The following is a 19,388-nucleotide window of genomic DNA, read 5'->3' on the forward strand; positions in this document are numbered from 1 at the left end:
AGGTTTTTTTGCTGTTAACACAGCCACACTTTTGATATAAAAGATCAGATTTGGGCCACATTTACCTGCTGTGTGAACATAGCTTTTTTTTTTATCAACATCTTTTTCAAACAGTATATAGGCAAACAGGCCTTTATAAACTCCAAGGTTCTTTTCTTTTTGACCATAAAATCGACCACATACTAATTTAAATCAGCTGTTTATGTTTAATACATAATTGAGGATAAACAAGTAGTAAATAAGTGTTCGCAGCTGCTGTGCCATCCAAATGTGACCCCCTTAGTAGAACTACAAATTCCATGATCCCTCATGGCCCTGTGATCCCTCCCCTGACCTGCCTCCTTCCGGCTCCATCAGTCTGGCTGGTTCCTCTCCGCTTGTCATCGCCACGCCATGTAACCCCACCATTCTTAGCTTTAGTAGTCAATCAGGGTCGCAGGTCTCCTGCTGGAGAGTCTTTGAGCTCCACAGCCCCGCCCCTTCACCTGCTTCTTCACAGGTAGGTGGCTGTAGTGGACGGGTAATGCGGAATGATCAGTCAGCACATGTCCCTCCTCCTGGGTAAGGTGGTCCACTTGGATTGGTTCTTGCTTTAAAGCATGTTAGAGTTTCAGTAAATCAGGAGGTATACTGTAGCTGTAAAGCAGTTTGATTAGGGTGTAACAGAGCCAGTGTAGGCGGAGCCTGTACACTTTTTAATTATCTCATTATAGCAACAACTGAACAGTAAATACAAGTAAATAGGAGTAAATGGAGCTGCATGGATGGAAATATTAAATGTTTCTAGTTGTTCTCACAAAACAATTCTGATTAAAATTTAATTTACAGTATTATGCAAAGTAGGGGTGTGCATTTTATAGATTTTTTAAACATAAAAGAAACCATTTTTTTGTATAATTTGTATATAATGTATGTGTGCAGTTTAAATGCATGCACCAAATTTGTTGCATTCCATTTTTGTCACATTATGTTTTGTTGCAGTATGTTTTATGATATTGCCAAGAATATTATCACAGAGGTACCCTGAAATAACACATCATTTTTTATTAGATCTCCCAACTCTAATGCAAAGCAATGTAAAGTAAAAAAATAAACCCTGTCCAATAATTAATGATTTATCAACTATTTCTTCCTTTTGAGAGAAATCTAATAGTTTCTATAATTTATTTTATTTTAAGCCATTTCAAAGAATGAAGAAATTAAAATCAAAATAAAGCACAGGCTAGTTTAGTAAAATAAAATCTATTAAATGAAGTCAAGTAAATTTTTCAGTAAAGAAAAAAAAAAAGATTTCTCCCAAAACAGAGAAATGATTTATATGGTTATTTTGCTGGAGGAAAATGTTAATAAATAAAAATGGAATAAAAACAAATATCAGAATTAATTAAATATATTTAATTAATTCTGATATTTGTTTTTATTCCATTTTTATTTATTAACATTTTCCTCCAGCAAAATAACCATATAGATCATTTCTCTACATTCTCTACATATACACAACATTTTATAAAACAAATCATATAGTCAAATAATTAAATAAATGAAAATAAAATATATAAAGTAGTTTTAATAATCAATCCCTTCCTATTGTTATACTGTAATTAGTAGGGCAACTAAATTCTAATATTACTCACTGACATAAAATATATAAATTACACAGCTCTGTAACTGAATTTTCTATAAAATAAGTCAATACAAACTAAATAATTGTCCATTTGTAAACACCAGTTTTGCACCTAAGCTTCATAGACCTCCATTTATTTTAACTGTGTGATGAGCTCCCTCTAGTGTCTGATCAGTGCAGAAGCTCTGGAGTTGGTGTTCACTGGCAGTTTATTCATACCAGCATCCTGAAGGAAACAGTATCTGTGGTCTTTTCCAGAATTCCAGATGAAGACTGAAAGCATCTGCTCTTTTTTTCCTCCTGTTTGTTTTGGTTTCCCAGTTAACGGTCCAGACTGCTGCTAACGAGCCCCTGATGTCTGTGTTTGACCGTTTAACCACGTGACTGTGTTTCTCTGTGCTGACAGCTGTTTAAACGTTTAATCAGTAAACATCTGTGTGTGATTGTTTGTTTGTTTACCTGTTAACCACCTGACCAGGACGGGGTTCTGCCTGCGTTAGTCTGAAATGCTAATAATCGTTTCTGCTGTGTAAACTCTGAGTGTGTGGAATGTTTGTCTGCTTTAAGGAGGATCTGTCTCTTGTTTTGTGTGATGTCTTTTTAAAGATTTGTCTTCAGTGTCTTCATCCTTTTGTCAAGTTTAACTGATAATTTCCCCTTCAGTTAACGTCCTAAGAAAACCTACAGACTCCAGTCTTAAAGAGATCACACGAACATTAAACTCGCAGAATGTTTTACAAAGATTTCACAGTACAGTTAAAGTGTTGTATTGTAATGTATTGTAAGTGCCACTGGACATGAACAAAAAAATAAAATACATTTAGGGAAATATAATGAACTAGAAATGTAGGTGAAACAATAAATGGAAAAGACAATCCAAATGTACAGTTGATAATGGAAAAGATATACGTGAAATACCATTGAAAATAAAAAAAAAACAGCTGTAGAATACATAAATGTGCATTTCAGTCAAAAGTCTGAACACATATTGCAGATTAATACTAAAGTCATTCAACTATGAAGAAACCCATGGAATTATTTAATTTAAAAAGTGTTAAACAAACCAGAAGAAGTTATTTTTTTTAGGTTCTTCAAAGTAGCAACTCTTGTGTAGATGACAGCTTTACACATCTTGGCTGGATTTTACAGTCAGCCTTCAGGCTTTCAGTTAACAGCTGTGCTGAACTCATCAAGAGTTAAATACTTGAATTTCTTGCTCCTTAATGTGTTTGAGAGCATCAGTTGTAAAGTTGTGAAGAGGTAGGGTTACAGGTATACAGTGAATAGTGAATATTTGAGTAATGTTCTAATTCATATTATGACAGGAACTACTCAACTAAATAAAGAAAAAAGTATTTTAAGAAATGAAGGTCAGTCAATCTGAAAAATGTCAAGAATTTAAAAAGTATGCAGTGACAAGACCATCAAAAACGATGATGATGAAACTGGCTCTCATCAGGAGTGCTGCAGGAAAGGAAGACCAAGAGTTACCTCTGTTACACAGGATAAGTTCATCAGAGTTACCAGCCACAGAAACTTCAAGTTAACAGCACCTTAAATAAGAGCCCACAGGTTTACTACATGATTTCTTATGTGTTCCTTCATAATCTGCATGACTTCAGAATTAATTTACCATGTAATAAAAAAAGGAAAAAGTCAAGCATTCAATGAGAAGGTGTGTCCAGACATTTGATGGGTACTGTAGATAATACAATTAGTTAATAAGTGTTGAAATGTAATTTCCACATTTCCAGTTGTACTTTTATCTGTACTGTGGCACAGACTTACTGTAGTAAGACACGATAAAAAAAAATATATATATATATATATTTATTTATTTATTTAGAAGAGGCAGTCCAGAGTGAGACACGACGGCTCCTTTGAAATGACTGACTATGGAGATGCTGTGTTTTCTTAGGTCACCATTGACATGCATGATAGAGATCAATAATGAGTGAGCTTTAATTGCTGTGTGCAGCATGATATAACAAGCCAGACATATGACCTTTCATTTCCAGTCCTGTTCTAACTGACCCTCAGACAGGACCGGCACACCTGGACCAGGTGATAGTCATTGCCAGTGATTTATTGAGTCACTGATGGCTTGGTTCAGGTGTGTGTGTGTGTGTGATGAGTGCTGTAGCAGATTTAAAACTCAGGCTGCTTTTACAGATCCCTGAGGGTCGATTGTTATATGTTGTGATGCATGTGTCACACATGAGACATTGCACAACATATTACACAACAACATAAAGCAGAATAATATTCTCATATAAGATCAGTGAAGAATATTAATGCAGAAAAACTGTTTAATGTATAGTTGTAATGATGGTTATGCCCAACAAGCAGGCTAATGTGTGTGTGTGTGTTTCTGTGCTGTTTCAGTGGAGAATGGAGAGCACTGTGACTTCACTGTCCTGAGGAACATGCTCATCAGGTAAGACACACCTACACACATACAATCGCACATATTGTTCTAAAATAATATTACAATAATGTGTTAATGCATAGGATTAATTTGGGAAGTTTAATGCTGTGTTTTTATTTTTTAAATTTTAATTTTGCATTTGAATAATTAATCAAGTTTACCGAGCCTGGTGTACAATAGCAATTTAATTTAACGATACAATAAGTGTTGCTTACTGTCAAGTTCAGAAGGTAGATATCTTTTTTTTTAATTAATCATTAAAAGATTAAAATTTCAGTAGCATCTAAAATACCCTGAGGTATTATACTAGAGTAAAAAATCTCTAGTCATTATTTTTGGGCTTTTATACTGGCTCTTGTTAACACTTCTTTTTTCACTATTGGATTTGTCTTGTTTTTCTACCTTCCTGTTTAATTATTAATTATTATTATTAATTATATTTTATATTATTATATATTTTAATAATATTTTTTTCCCTCTTTTCTTGCTCCCCAAATAAAAAAATATATAAAGTCCCTCTCAAAAATACAGGGAAATACCAACAATAAAAATAATGGGATTAGTGATGGTTTTTATCATGATTAATTACAGAAAAATGTGGTAATTAATACGATTCATGTTTTAAGCGGTTGACACCACTAATATTTTTGATCTAACACAGAATTTTATGTACATCAAAATACCCATTATTAAAAGCTTAATCCTAAAATGACGGAAATTTGTGATTTATCAAGATTTGTTTAAAAATTCTGCTGTTCCTCTAGTTTGGCAATAACAAGATTTTTTTCCCAATAGAACAAAACACTGAAAAATATTCTATGTATTTTATACTAAAATATATTTCTGAATTTTAAGAATATATTACTTCTAGGTTTTATTTTGCATAGATGTTTCAAACATGCAGTACAGGTTAGGAAATCTGTAAACTGTTGTCTGTTTATTTTGTATCTAATGTAACTAAATAAATATCATTTTTGTATTTTAAAAGAAAATATAAAAGAAACACACTCATAAAGTGCAAAATATTTAGTGTCTGTATGTAAACTGCAAAAATAAACTATACAAACAATTCCATTTTAGCTTTACAATAACTAGCTTAACAAATACAAGATATACTTTTGTCACTATGGATTTCTTTAATTGTTTTGTTTTTTATGTTCTTGTTGCGTACAATACCCATAACACCTATAACACAACTGTCTACAAAGGCAGATGCAAATCTTGGTTTTTATCAATTGTAAATGTTTCACCCGAGACACTTTGCTTCTCCTCAGGACCCACATGCAGGATCTGAAGGATGTGACCAATAACGTCCACTACGAGAACTACCGCAGCAAGAAGCTGGCTGCTGTTACCTGCAACGGAGTGGATGCCAGCAAGAGCAAGGGTCAACTGACCAAGTACGCCACCCTCTGACCATTCAGACTATTGCAGCAATATTATAGAGTAGTATAGTATATGTAATGCAGTATTCAGAGGTATCAAGTAATGTAGTACAAATAATTCAGTAGAAATTTTGATTTTCTAAACTTTACTGGAGTAATTATTTTTTTTGTTTTTTTTTTTACTTCTTATCGTTATATTTTAAAAATAGCCTCTTTACTCCTGATACATTTCGGCTTGTTTTAATTCTGGCTTTCTCATAGTTCAATAAAACCCCTATCCAGATAAATATCTCTATCCAGATAGAGTGAATCTGATTGTGATTAGATGTAGAGAAGTATAAACATATACCATTCCGACGCCCTGTTGGTTTATACTGTGATCCATCACACCTGCACATTTCACGCACTCCAGCAAGAACATAGCAGACGTATGTAGCCTAGTATGAAGATGATCCGTGCAGAGACTCAAGAGAACTCCAGACAAACTCCAGTCCAACTAAACTTCTTTAATATATTTACATTCTACTGGAATACATTAATTTTCAATAAGGAATATATGCAATTGAAACTGGAAGCCTAGTGGATCCCATATTTATATAGATGTTTACATAGATGTATTACACACAGAGTGATCTATTTTAGTTTTATTTACTTTATTGTTGATGATTTTGGCTTACCGCCAATGAAAACCAAAAATCAGTGTCTCGTGAAAATTTTAATATTATATAAGACCAATTGGTGCTTTTGGCAGTGTGCCAACTCCTGATGGACAATGAAATCTGACTGCATCTCTATAAAGTTGTCAGCAGAGGGAGGCATGAAGTGCTGTAAAATCTCCTGAAGAGAGAAGCTGCACTGACTTTGGACTTGTATAATATAACACAGTGGACCAGCACATGACATTGCTTTATTTTCCAGCAGGACTTGGCACAAAAGTATCAATTAGTCTTATATAATAATCTAATTTACTGAGACAATGATTTTTGGGTTTTTATTAGCTGTAAGCCATAATAATCATCGGCAATAAAATAAATAAACAATAAAATAGATAACTCTGTGTGTAACACATCTATATGATATATTTTAACTGAATTACAGAAATAAAGTAACTTTTCAATGATATTCCATTTTCTTTTGACATGCACCTGTAACATGATAGTCATTATGCCTTTTAGAAAAATGTTGTGCTTTTACCTGAGTAATAAAACCTAGGCAAATACCTTACCTCTGTATTTGCATAGATATGTTTTAATGTCATACAAATTTTTATTTATGACTTTTATTTTGTATTCTAGCTTTTTTTTTGTAAATGTAAATAATGGGGGGTCTCAGTGGGTCTCAGTTATCAAGAATCTCAGCGTAAGATCTAAGATCATTTCTTATCAGCTGTCTAAAAGAATTAAGCAAACTTGACCTGATCTTGGGTCAGCATTGGTACTACAGGAAGTTTGATAAATATGTTCGCATACAGATACAAGAGATGGATGGATGCAAGTATTTATGGTTCTTTTTGTTAATGTTTGTATGTTGGTAGTTTCTGATGGTCTGTATTATTTGTCAGGAGCCCTCTGGCTCAGATGGAGGAGGAGCGGAGAGAACATGTGATGAAGATGAAGAAGATGGAAACCGAGATGGAGCAAGTTTTCGAGATGAAGGTCAAAGAAAAGAAACAAAAGTTGAAGGACTCTGAAGCAGAGGTGTGTATGTGCAAATGTGCAAATGTAATAATAATGTAGTCACTTACATTATTTTTTACAATATTAGAGAATGGACAAAAATATTGATTAAAAAAAAATCACAATTGAATGGAGGTTCTAGTATACAGTTGGGCATGAACGCATGCAGGTTCAACATGGTATCCTGTAGCACTAGGAGGTCTCATAAACATTTGATTCTGATAAATCTGGTGACTGGCTGATACAAGTAAGAGATACCATCTGTGAAAAACCTTCCTGAGTAAACATTGCTGTTTGTGGGCAAGCATTGTCCTGCTGAAAAATGCCAGTTGGAAACCATGATGTATCTTGTTGGAATTGTGTAAAAAAAAAAAAAGAGGTGTAAAACAGAGTGACTGAAAGTATGTGTGTTTGTGTGTGTTGTGCAGCTGGAGCGACGGCATGAGCAGATGAAGAGGAACCTGGAGGCGCAGTATAAAGAGCTGGAGGAGAAGAGGAGGCAGTTTGAGGAGGAGAAGGCCAACTGGGAGATGCAGCAGCGCATACTGGAGCAGCAGAAACTTGACGCCTCCAAGTGAGAAACGCACACACACACACAACATGCACACAAACACACACACTAAAAGCACACAAACACACAGCTGCCTTAGGGATTTCTCTCAGATGTTCTCTCTGTTCTCTTCAAGTGTTTGTGTTCTTTCTTCCTTTTCTTTTTTTTTTTACTTTGTTTCTTTGCTCATTTGTTGTCTTTGTTCTTTATTTTTGTTTTCAACTGCCTTTCTTGTTTGTTTGCTCTTTTCTTTTATTTATTTTTTGTTGATACTTTGTTTCTTTCTTTTTATCTTTTATCTTTATCTTTTTTTATCACTTTTACGTTCCTGCACACACACTTGTTAACTCTTTTGTTTAATTTAATAAAAAGGTAAAAATGTAAGTATGTATTTTGTTTTAGGATGCATAGACAAATATAATTGCTTCAACATGACTGGGATTTTTTTACAGTGACTTCCACTTTTACACCTGTGCTACTTTCACAACATAATACAGTGGTATGAAAAAGTTTAAGCAACCCTGATAATTTTCAATACTTTTCTTTATAAATCATTGGTTGTTTGGATCACCAATTTCTGTTCAAAATATAATATAGCAGATGAACACAGTGATGTTACAGAAGTAAAATGAAGTTCATAGGATTTACAGAAAGTTTGCAATAATTATTTAAACTAAATTAGGCAGGTGCATAAATGTGTGTACCCTTGTCGTTTTATTGATTTGAACAACTTTAGCCCTAATTATTGAAACACAAAATTTGTTTGATAAGCTCATTGACTCTTGACCTACATACACAGGTAAATCCAATTATGAAAAAGAGTTAAAGTGACCAATTGCAAGTTTTTCTACTCTTTGCATCTTCTCTGAAGAGTGGGTTGATTATGACCTGCCTTATTGTTCTAAACAACCAATGATTTATAAAGGAAAATCATGAAAATTATCAGGGGTGCTCAAACTTTTTCATACCACTGTACACAGCCCTATAGTGTGTGAGTGATAAAGCAGTGAAATGTACAGTGAATGTGTCATATTTTATTTTATTAAAGGTAGAATATGTGATTTGTAAAATTGAAAAAATATATATGTATGTATATTGCATTTTATGTAAAACAAAAAAGACATCCGTGTGAAATATATTCTTATAGCTTTATAGGAGCGACTGCTTTAACCATAGCAGGCTTGTTTACAGCCGCTTTCACACACTTTCGTCAGGTTTTTCTCAAGGGTTTGGCTCATATTGAGAGATGATTTGAATCAGAAGGTAGAGGATGTGGCTGTGAACGTGAGTTAAAGGGTTTAGTGCGGTTGAATAAAGCTGTATTAATTTTACCAAATATGGGCTGAGTGGGACTGTGGTCTGTAATGTAAGGGTTAGATGGTAAGAGGAGGTATTATCGGAGATTGATGATACAGTTACATGTGTCTCTGGTTTGTGTGTGTGAGTGTGTGTGTCTGAGTGTATATGTGTGAGTGTGTGTTTTTTAATAGGGGGTCATGAATATAGTCATGAGATAGTGTCTGAAGATCCTCCCCAAGTAACACATCTCTGTACAGTTAAAGCACATCTGATTCAACTGTAATAAATTCATTTTGCCGTTCTAATAATAATAATAATAATAAACCCTGGCTGGATAATATGTATTCAGATATTAGTGTCCCTATAATACATAGTGTAATGCACCATCGGCATGGGTGTCCAAATGTCTTCAATGATAACAGTGATGACTGATGTGGATGGTTATGATGACAGTACTGTTGATACTTACTTATGTAACGGTTCCATTTGCCCTGATTCTGTTGCAAAACAGCACAAACTGAAAGGGCATGTATTCTTTTTTTTCTATTTGTGTTTTTCCCCATTTATGTTTCTTTATCTGTAGAGTGATTACTCTTATTCTGTGCCCCCATTTTACCATTAACCCCCATGACCCTCATTATTGTGGATGATGAGATGTTTCCTCCAGGTTCTCCTCACATGAAGATTGCTGATCTAGACATATCCGTGTGAAATATATTCTTATATTATTTAATATTAAAAATATTTAAACACAGTGTGATTTAGGACCAGGTATGGTCTAATAAAAAAATTGCAGTATTATAAAAATGCCTTAATTTAAAACCTTTGCTCGTGTTTTTATAGTTTACATATTAAGTTATCCAGCTTTTCTAGTTTTAAATGTTATAAAACTACCTCTTTGTTTTATCTTCAAGATCCAGTATTTAATGCAGTTTTGTTAGGTTCGTTCTGTTTTGTATGTTTTTCCTTCAGGACATTTCTGTACTGATAACAAACAAACTAATGTACTTCTTTATCTTTTTTTTCTTTTCTTTCAGGACCATGGAAAAGAATAAGAAAAAAGGGAAGATCTTTTAACGAGGCCGGTGTCCGTTCCTCCAGACCAACAACACAAACTCCTTTTTACAGCCCACGTCCCCTTTGATGCTCTCCTGATTTATGACCCCCTTGTTAAACACACACACACACACACACACACATGCATACATGCAGCATTGTAATTGCATAGTTTTCTTCTCACATTCCATTCTGACATTCCAAAACGGGACAGATGTAGATCATTTTTAGCTGTATTCAGTTCAGAAGTTCTTGTACATACGTTTTTAAATGCTTAAATGAAGCTACATTTTTTTCATGCACACACAAACACACACTTTTTACGTAGTTAATCTTTGGTTTGTTGCGCTCTTTTGTGGACAGTGGCTGCTACTGCACTCCTGTCCTGAGCGCATGTCTGTCTGGTAGTAGATGTTCTCATGACGAAGAGGATAGTAATAGACATCCCTCCGATGACTTGCAGTGAAAACGGGCATTTATCTGTTCTCATCTGTCTCTGCTGGGTGGGAGCGACTGCTTTAACCATAGCAGGCTTGTTTACAGCCGCTTTCACACACTTTCGTCAGGTTTTTCTCAAGGGTTTGGCTCATATTGAGAGATGATTTGAATCAGAAGGTAGAGGATGTGGCTGTGAACGTGAGTTAAAGGGTTTAGTGCGGTTGAATAAAGCTGTATTAATTTTACCCAATATGGGCTGAGTGGGACTGTGGTCTGTAATGTAAGGGTTAGATGGTAAGAGGAGGTATTATCGGAGATTGATGATACAGTTACATGTGTCTCTGGTTTGTGTGTGTGAGTGTGTGTGTCTGAGTGTATATGTGTGAGTGTGTGTTTTTTAATAGGGGGTCATGAATATAGTCATGAGATAGTGTCTGAAGATCCTCCCCAAGTAACACATCTCTGTACAGTTAAAGCACATCTGATTCAACTGTAATAAATTCATTTTGCCGTTCTTATAATAATAATAACAATAATAATAATAAACCCTGGCTGGATAATATGTATTCAAATATTAGTGTCCCTATAATACATAGTGTAATGCACCATCAGCATGGGTGTCCAAATGTTTTCAATGATAACAGTGATGACTGATGTGGATGGTTATGATGACAGTACTGTTGATACTTACTTATGTAACGGTTCCATTTGCCCTGATTCTGTTGCAAAACAGCACAAACTGAAAGGGCATGAATTCTTTTTTTTTCTATTTGTGTTTTTCCCCATTTATGTTTCTTTATCTGTAGAGTGATTACTCTTATTCTGTGCCCCCATTTTACCATTAACCCCCATGACCCTCATTATTGAGGATGATGAGATGTTTCCTCCAGGTTCTCCTCACATGAAGATTGCTGATCTTGTAGTAAAGTAGTAAAGCTTTAAAGGTTATTATTGCTACAGTACATATACCTTGTTTGTTGTTAATTAGTGATTTTATCACTAATGCATACTACTATCTATACAAATTACCAGTAGCCATAACATTAACATTAACCAGAACAGATGCAGGTAAAGATAATGAAAAATGCAGAAAAAGAAACAAAGATTACTTACTTCATATGTTGCAAGCACTCATTTGGATGTATTTAATTAATTTGATCATCAGCTCACCTGATTTAGCTATAATATAATAACTATAAATTAATTTAATATAAGTACAGCTAGATTGTCACAAGTTGACAACACTGATGTAAAACCACTGCTTTGTGTATAAATGTTCTATAAATTTGTATTTATAATAGTATTAGTTACTGTACGCCTTATACAGTGTAGATACTGTATACTAAAATACTGTAAGCTAGACATGTTTTATTCAATAATTCAGTCTTTAAGAACTTCAGTAAGTTATTAAATTAGAGATTATGTTCTAGAATGATCTATATCAGCATCATTTTTACATCCCTTTCCGTTTACTTACTTACTGTCATTAGTGGAGTTAAGTTAATATGTTTTATAAGTAAAACATAATCCAGATTCATCTAGTGCAGCACTTTGTTCAGTGCAGTTTTCTCTGTAGCCTGTATCTATTTGCTATGCAGACACCAGCTAGTGGTGCAGTATATTAGAGTACTGCACTGATGCTGAGTATTGGTAACTGTGGGTAGTGTAACAGTCTGACCCTGGATCAGGAATCTTTCTGTTTGTGAGACTGGAGGAAGCGTCCATCCCACTCAATTTAATACCAGGCTGCTAAACTTGTTGGACACACTCTGCTCAACACATTGAATATTTTAGCTCATTTTGTTTCTACAAGCCAAGCTTACAGCTAACAGGCCCTAAGACTAGACTACCACAGGCCAAATAGTACATATTAGGACATATTAGCACGCATGCACACACACAAACACACACACAAACACATACACATTTAGCCACTAACATCAACTCTTAACACAACCAAGAGGAAGTAAAACAAATGCAGACACACAAATACAGTCATTCACTATGCAAGCTCAAAGTTTTCGTTCTTCCGGCTGTGATATAAAGTCACTACAGCCACCGCTCAGAACTCTGGATAGAGCAGAGTTCAGAGTTAACCTTTCACTCTAATCATTCTCCACACACTCCCTGACCATTCCCAAAACCATTCCTTTGATATTCCTAAATGTTTCTCTAAATATTCACAGTCCTTTCAGTAACTTTCTATAACCCTTATCAGAATTTCCCTAATCCCTTCCCCTAATCATTCCCAAACTTTACTAAACATTCCCAAACCTCCCACTATACCTTCCCAAGATCTTTCCCTAATCATTTCCAAACCTTTCCCCAAGTCTACCTCTAACCGTTTCTGTTCTTTCCATAGCCATTTCCTATCAACTTCCAATATGTTCCCAAACCATTCTGAAATCCTTTTTACCCTTCGATACATTATTCCTTCCCAAAATATTCCTTCATCTTTCTCTTATGACTCGCAAAACCATTCCAAAACTTTTCTTTAACAATTCCTAAAACTTTTTCATAACGTTTTCATAATGCCTGAGCCCAAAACCCAAGTCCACCCCTTATGTGTGTGTTTTTTTTAACTTTTTTTATATGTATACGGCTTTCAGTGTATTGCTTTTTTTTTTCTTCATTTTATTATTGTCTCTTCTGTCTGCCTAACTGTACATTATTATTACGATTAAAGATGAAATGGTTATGCTAAAACAACTTTGTGCTTCATTCTTATCTCATGTCTGTTTTTATTTCCTCTGGTATTGTGGTTCTGTATGTAAATGCACACCTTTACCAACATCTGCAACCCAGCTCTCTCATAAAATATGATTTTATTTAGTCATAAAGACAATCTTTCAGCTCTTATTCAGGCCATGCTTTTTTATTTTAATCTGCATAATAAAATAAGCATTGGTACATACTGAAAAAATATTCCAATTTTATTATATTAAGCTTGTGTGTATGAATATATAAAGAAGCATATTACCGTATTTTTCGGACTATAAGGCGCACCGTATTATAAGACGCACTATCAAAGAACGCCTATTTTCTGCTATTTTTCCGTACATAGGGCGCATCGCATTATAAGGCGCGTTAAGTGACACTAGAAAGGGTGCCTATATCAAAGTGAACAGGGGTGGCGCCATGTTTCCCTTCCCCCACCGGGGGTGGTCGCTTGCCGGTGGAGCGTCTCAGTATACAAAATATAGCTCTTTCAAAGTCAAACGAGTGCTGGATATTAATCTACACAGATTCCTCTCCTGAAAACTGTTTATTTGGGTGAGTAACGTGCTTCAGTTTATTTACAGTAAGCTTAGATTTCCAGATGTCCACTAAGGCTTGCTGCACCAGCGTTAGCATAGCTATCCGCTAGCACGCTAGCTAGTCACCTAAACTAGTAAAGTTAACCCAAACTTAAACGACAGCGTTACACTGAGTAATCCTGCGTGTTCTGGTAAGACAGTGAGATATTAGCTAGCGATTCGTCTCCCGTAGCTTGTTTTAACACGCTAAACAAGCAGATTACAGGCTGATAAAACTCACCTCTGAGAGAGTTAGCGCTTAGCATCTAGCTAATGCTAGCCAGGCAAAGCAGCACAGACTTACAGGCCGATAACTCACCTCTGAACGGTGAACGCTTAGCGATTAGCATCTAACTCTAATAATACTGCTCCAGCAGTATTAAAAGTGCTAAATTTAGAAAATACTGATCTCTGAACAGTGAAAAAGCTAGCTAGCTAAGCGGTTAGCATCTAGCTAATGCTATTTATTGCTGCTCCAGCCTCGAAGCGGCACGGCTCTGCACGGAGTGTGTGTTTACTGCTCCTTACACCTGACGGGTAAAATTTAGATAATACTGATCTCTGAACAGTGAATAAGCTAGCTAATGCTATTTGCTGCTCCAGCCTCGGAGCTGCACGGCTCTGGACTCTGTATAGCACTGAAACTCTGTATAACGCTGCACGGAGTGTGTGTTTACTGCTCCTTACACCTGACGGGTAAAATTTAGATAATACTGATCTCTGAACAGTGAATAAGCTAGCTTATGCTATTTGCTGCTCCAGCCTCGGAGCTGCACGGCTCTGGACTCTGTATAGCACTGAAACTCTGTATAACGCTGCACGGAGTGTGTGTTTACTGCTCCTTACAACCTGACGAGTAAAATTTAGATAATACTGATCTCAGTGAATAAGCTAGCTAGCTTAGCGGTTAGCATCTAGCTAATGCTATTGCTGCTCAGCCTCGGAGCTGCACGGCTCTGGACTCTGTATAGCACTGAAACTCTCTATAACGCTGCACGGAGTGTGTGTTTACTGCTCCTTACAACCTGACGAGTAAAATCCATACAAAAGGCGCACCGTATTATAAGACGCACTGTCAATTTTTGTGAAAATTAAAAGTTTTTAAGTGCGCCTTATAGTCCGAAAAATACGGTAAGCTGTATTTTAGCTGCACTTTGAGCTGCAGATTAGTGGTGTAGAAGCAGCTGCACTGAATCTAATCTAGAAGAACATCTTCCTGCTTGCAGAACTTGCCCCGAGGGGTTGTAACCCTGACAACACAGACAGCACAGTTGAGCTACGATTTCAGGGCTTATTAAAGACCTGATTTTAATTTTAAGTTGAGACTTAAGTGAGTTAGAACAGTTTAATCTGCTGATAATCAGGAATTTGATGTTGCATTGAGAAAATGACATTGTATTGACAAATATTATAAGGATTATAATTATTTCATATTATTATTTCATTTCATATTAATCTTGTAAAAGTACTCACACATAGCCAGGGATCGGGCAGGCGGAACTAGTCTTTTCAACTGTAAGGATATTTTTGAGTGGAATTTTAAATTTCACAAAGTTGAAACAGCACAGAGTCGGGTGATTGGAGTCTTCAGCTGAGGAAGAGAAGCAGAAGTCCATGAATTAAGGCTTATTATTGCAAAAAACAAATTGTTTATAATAAAACAATCACATCCACAACAGCCTATATTTAGGAAGAAAGCACTATTTGAAATATACAGAAATTGTTTTAGCTAGTAGCTACATTATGTATTGTTATTCGTATAGACAGTTATTAGAAGTAACGTTAGTATTATTTTATTGTTATAAAGCTTAATTCTAATGATTAATAGGAATGAATAAACTCACTGCGGGATACTGAGGAGACTGCTATCAGCAGAACCAGCCCCAGGACCGCACACACACAGCTTATCTTCTTCATCTCTTCAGGTCTGGAGTGTTTTCTTCTCTTGTTATTAAAGTCACGGACTTCAGCCCCGCGTCTGTTCCGTTTACTTTATTTTCACCAACTTTCTGGGAACTCCGGTCTCGCGTGAGTCCAACATCACGTACCTACGGTGGCCCAAATGTCCAGGATTTACAGGATTTAAAGGATTGCTTATTTACACACACACACAAAAACGTGCTATATTTCACAAACTTTTGGTCAGTAATGCTGGACAACTGTGCAAGTGCAGTTTCTTTCCAGGTAAGTAACCTTATTTACAGTGGCTTGCAAAAGTATTCATACCCCTTGAACTTTTCCACATTTTGTCATCTTACAAACACAAACCTAAATGTATTTTAGCGAGATTTGAAGTGATAGATAGACACAAAGTATTGCATAAGTGTGAAGTGGAACAAAAATGATACATGGTTTTCAATTTTATTTTTCAAGTATTCAGCCCCTTTACTCTAAAACCCCTAAATAAAATCCAGTGCAATCAACTGCCCTCATAAGTCACTTAACAATTAGTTAATAGAGTGCAGCTGTGTGTGATTTGGTCTCAGTATAAATATACAGCGGCTGACAAATGTATTCACACCCCTTGAACCTTTTTAACATTTTGTCACCTTACACAAACTTAAATGTATTTAATATACATTTTAAGTGATAAACCAACACAAGGTAGCACATAATGTGAAGTGAAATAAATATCATGCATAGTTTTCAAAATGTTTATAAGATGAAAATTAGAAAAGTGTAATATACAAAAGTTTTCATTCCCCTTTACTCTGAACCCCCTAAATAAAATTCAAGGTAGTCAACTGCCTTCAGAAGTCACTTAATTAGTTAATAGGTTCCAGGTGTTATTTAGTCTAATATTTAAATACGCCTGTTCTGTGAAGGCCTCAGTGGGTTGTTAGAGAACACTAGAGAAGGTATTTTTATTTAGCCCTGCTTTATTTTACTGAATCAGACAGGATTTTGGCTCTTGCTCATGAATATTTATACATGCAAACATATTGCCATATTGCATTTTATTATTTTACTCTTCTGTCTACCTAACTGTACATTATTATTACGATTAAAGATGGTTATGCTAAAACAACTTTGTGCGTCATTCTTATCCCTTGTCTGCTTTTATTTCCTCTGGTTTTGTGGTTCTGTATGTAAATGCACACCTTTACCAACATTTAGCAAACCAGCTCTCTCATAAATATGCTTTTATTTAATCAGAAAGACAAATTTTTAGCTCTGATTCAGGCCATGCATTTTTATTTTTATCTGCAGCATAAAAGAAGCATTGGTACATGCTGAAAAGAAAAGAAAATCGCTTTTATTATATTAAGATTGCATATATGAGTATATAAAGAAGCATATTAAGCTGTATTTTAGCTGCACTTTGAGCTGCAGATTAGTGGTGTAGAAGCAGCTGCACTGAATCTAGTCTTGAAGAACATCTTCCTGCTTGCAGAACTTGCCCCGAGGTGTTGTAACCCTGAAAACACAGACAGCACAGTTGAGCTACGATTTCAGGGCTTATTAAAGACCTGATTTTAATTTAAAGTTGAGACTTAAGTGAGTTAGAACAGTTTAATCTGCTAATAATCAGGAATTCAAAAAAAAAAATCGAATTTATTTGAAAAAATGACTATGATTGTATTGATAAATATGAGGATTATAATTATTACATATCATTATTAATCTTATAAAGGTACTCACACATAGCCAGGGATCGGGCAGTCGGAACCTGTCTTTTCAACTGTAAGGATATTTTTGACTGGAATTTTAAATTTCACAAAGTGAAAACAGCACATAATCGGTTGATTGGCGGCGTGAGCTGAAGAAGAGAAGCAAAAGACCCTTTAAGTCCATGAATTAAGGCTTATTATTGCAAAAATGTGTTCATAATAAGACAATCATCTCCACGACAGCTTATATTTAAGTAAAGGCACATTTTCAATTTTTTTCTGTTTTAGCTAATAGCTACAATATGTACGTATTGTTACTTGTTTACTAGTGCATCTCAAAACATTAGAATATCCTTGAACAGTTACTTTATTTTAGTAATTCAGCTCAAAAGTGTGAAACTCATATATTATATAGATGTATTACATACAGAGTGATCTAGTTTAAGCGTTTATTTATTTTATTATTGATGATTATGGTGCTGAAAACACAAAATCAGTCTCTTTTAGAAAATTAGAAAATTATATAAGACCAACTGGTACTTTTGGCAGTATGGGCAGTGTGCCAAGTCTTGCTGGAAAATGAAATTCGCATCTACATAAAAGTTGTCAGTAGCAGAGGAAAGCATGAAGTGCTGTAAGATTTTCTAGGAAAACACTGCACTGACTTAAGACTTGATAATAAAACACAGTGGATCAACACCAGCAGATTAAATTTCTCTACAAACCATCACTGATTGTGGAAACTTCACACTAGACCTCAATCAGTTTGGACTGTGTGTCTCTCTACTCTTCCTCCAGACTCTGCTCCCTTGATTTACAAATAAAATGTAAAATTTACTGATGATCAGTGATGGTTTGGAGAGACATGTCATCTGCTGGTGTTGGTCCACTTTGTTATACCAAATGTCCCCTTGCTGGCAACTTTAATGGAGATTCGGATTTCATTTTCCAGCAGAACTTGGCACACTCCCCACGCTGCCAAAAATTGGTCTTATATAATATTCTTATTTTTTTTGAGACACTAATTTTTGGGTTTTTATTGGCTATAACCCATAATCATCAGCAAGAAAAGAAACAACCAATTAAAATAATAATGAGTTTCACATTTTGAACAGAATTACTAAAATAAAATAACTTTTATTATTATTATAATAAAGCATAACAGTATTGATTAATACGAATAATAAAAATTAATAAACTCACTGCTGGATACTGAGGAGACTGCTATCAGCAGAACCAGCCCCAGGGCCGCACACACACAGCTTATCTTCTTCATCTCTCCAGGTCTCTGAACCCTTGAATGTTCTCGTCTCTGATCTTTATCCTAGTCTGCTGAAGTCCCTTATCTCTCTTTAAAATCACTTCATATGTAATTCTTTTTTTATTGTGGTCCGCTCAGCCCCCTACCGCCCTCTGTGTTCCCCACATCTTCCTCTGAGAGAGCAGAGCAGAGGCTGCAGTGTGAAGATGGCCCGTGATAGCATGTCTAATGTGTGAACCTGCATGAGTCATCAGACACTAACTGGTGGTAACTTTTTAAAAAATAAACTGTAATTTTTACCAAGCTACTTCTATCCACCCCAAGCGCCATGGGTTTTATACAGCTCATCTTTCACAATGTACTGTGAGGGATCAAACAACGCTTTTCCCATCTTACCTCTGAACTCTCTAGCTGTAGATCATCATGGCACTAGGCTTAAAGGAAGCTTTAATGAACAATTGCATGGATGAAAACACAAATACTGATGATATTCAGCGTCCAACATAGAATTGTAGAACATGCTGCCGAGATTTTACCAACACGTAAACATCCCAACGCGAGGTAATAACATGCTAGACTGTGTTAACACCAACGTGAGTGACGCGTACAGGGCCTTCCCCCGCCCCCACCTTGGGCTCTCCAACCACATCTCCATCATGCTGGTCCCCACATACCACCCCCCTCTGCGATGCTCCAAACCCACACAGAAGACCATCACTGTGTGCAGAGGCTAAAGCACCGCCAACTCTGCCCTTTATCAAAGT

At 35.6% G+C, this 19,388-nt stretch overlaps 2 protein-coding genes across 4 annotated transcripts in view; one reads left to right on the top strand and one right to left on the bottom strand.

The window, feature by feature from the left end:
* The window catches only part of septin15 (septin 15), a 65,609-nt gene extending 52,444 nt beyond the window's left edge, over positions 1-13,165 (top strand). For all 3 annotated transcript variants that reach the window (XM_049483871.1, XM_049483872.1, XM_022683896.2), the window contains exons 9-13: positions 4,010-4,061; positions 5,327-5,452; positions 6,999-7,134; positions 7,542-7,687; positions 10,000-13,165. In XM_049483871.1, the coding sequence (XP_049339828.1) occupies positions 4,010-4,061; positions 5,327-5,452; positions 6,999-7,134; positions 7,542-7,687; positions 10,000-10,039 (500 nt within the window). In that variant the 3' untranslated portion in view covers positions 10,040-13,165. The remainder of the gene's footprint in view (positions 1-4,009; positions 4,062-5,326; positions 5,453-6,998; positions 7,135-7,541; positions 7,688-9,999) is intronic.
* A 1,725-nt stretch (positions 13,166-14,890) lies between these two features.
* Positions 14,891-15,935, bottom strand: LOC111195762 (C-C motif chemokine 18). Its single transcript, XM_022683900.2, has 3 exons — positions 15,597-15,935; positions 15,226-15,343; positions 14,891-15,002 (listed from the first exon to the last, which is right to left on the bottom strand). The coding sequence occupies exons 1-3, from the start codon at positions 15,667-15,669 to the stop codon at positions 14,948-14,950; spliced, it is 246 nt and encodes an 81-aa protein (XP_022539621.2). The 5' UTR covers positions 15,670-15,935; the 3' UTR covers positions 14,891-14,947.
* Between the last annotated feature and the right edge of the window lie 3,453 nt (positions 15,936-19,388).

Source organism: Astyanax mexicanus, chromosome 10 (assembly GCF_023375975.1).
Source record: "Astyanax mexicanus isolate ESR-SI-001 chromosome 10, AstMex3_surface, whole genome shotgun sequence".
In the NCBI taxonomy this organism is placed as follows: Eukaryota; Metazoa; Chordata; class Actinopteri; order Characiformes; family Acestrorhamphidae; genus Astyanax; species Astyanax mexicanus.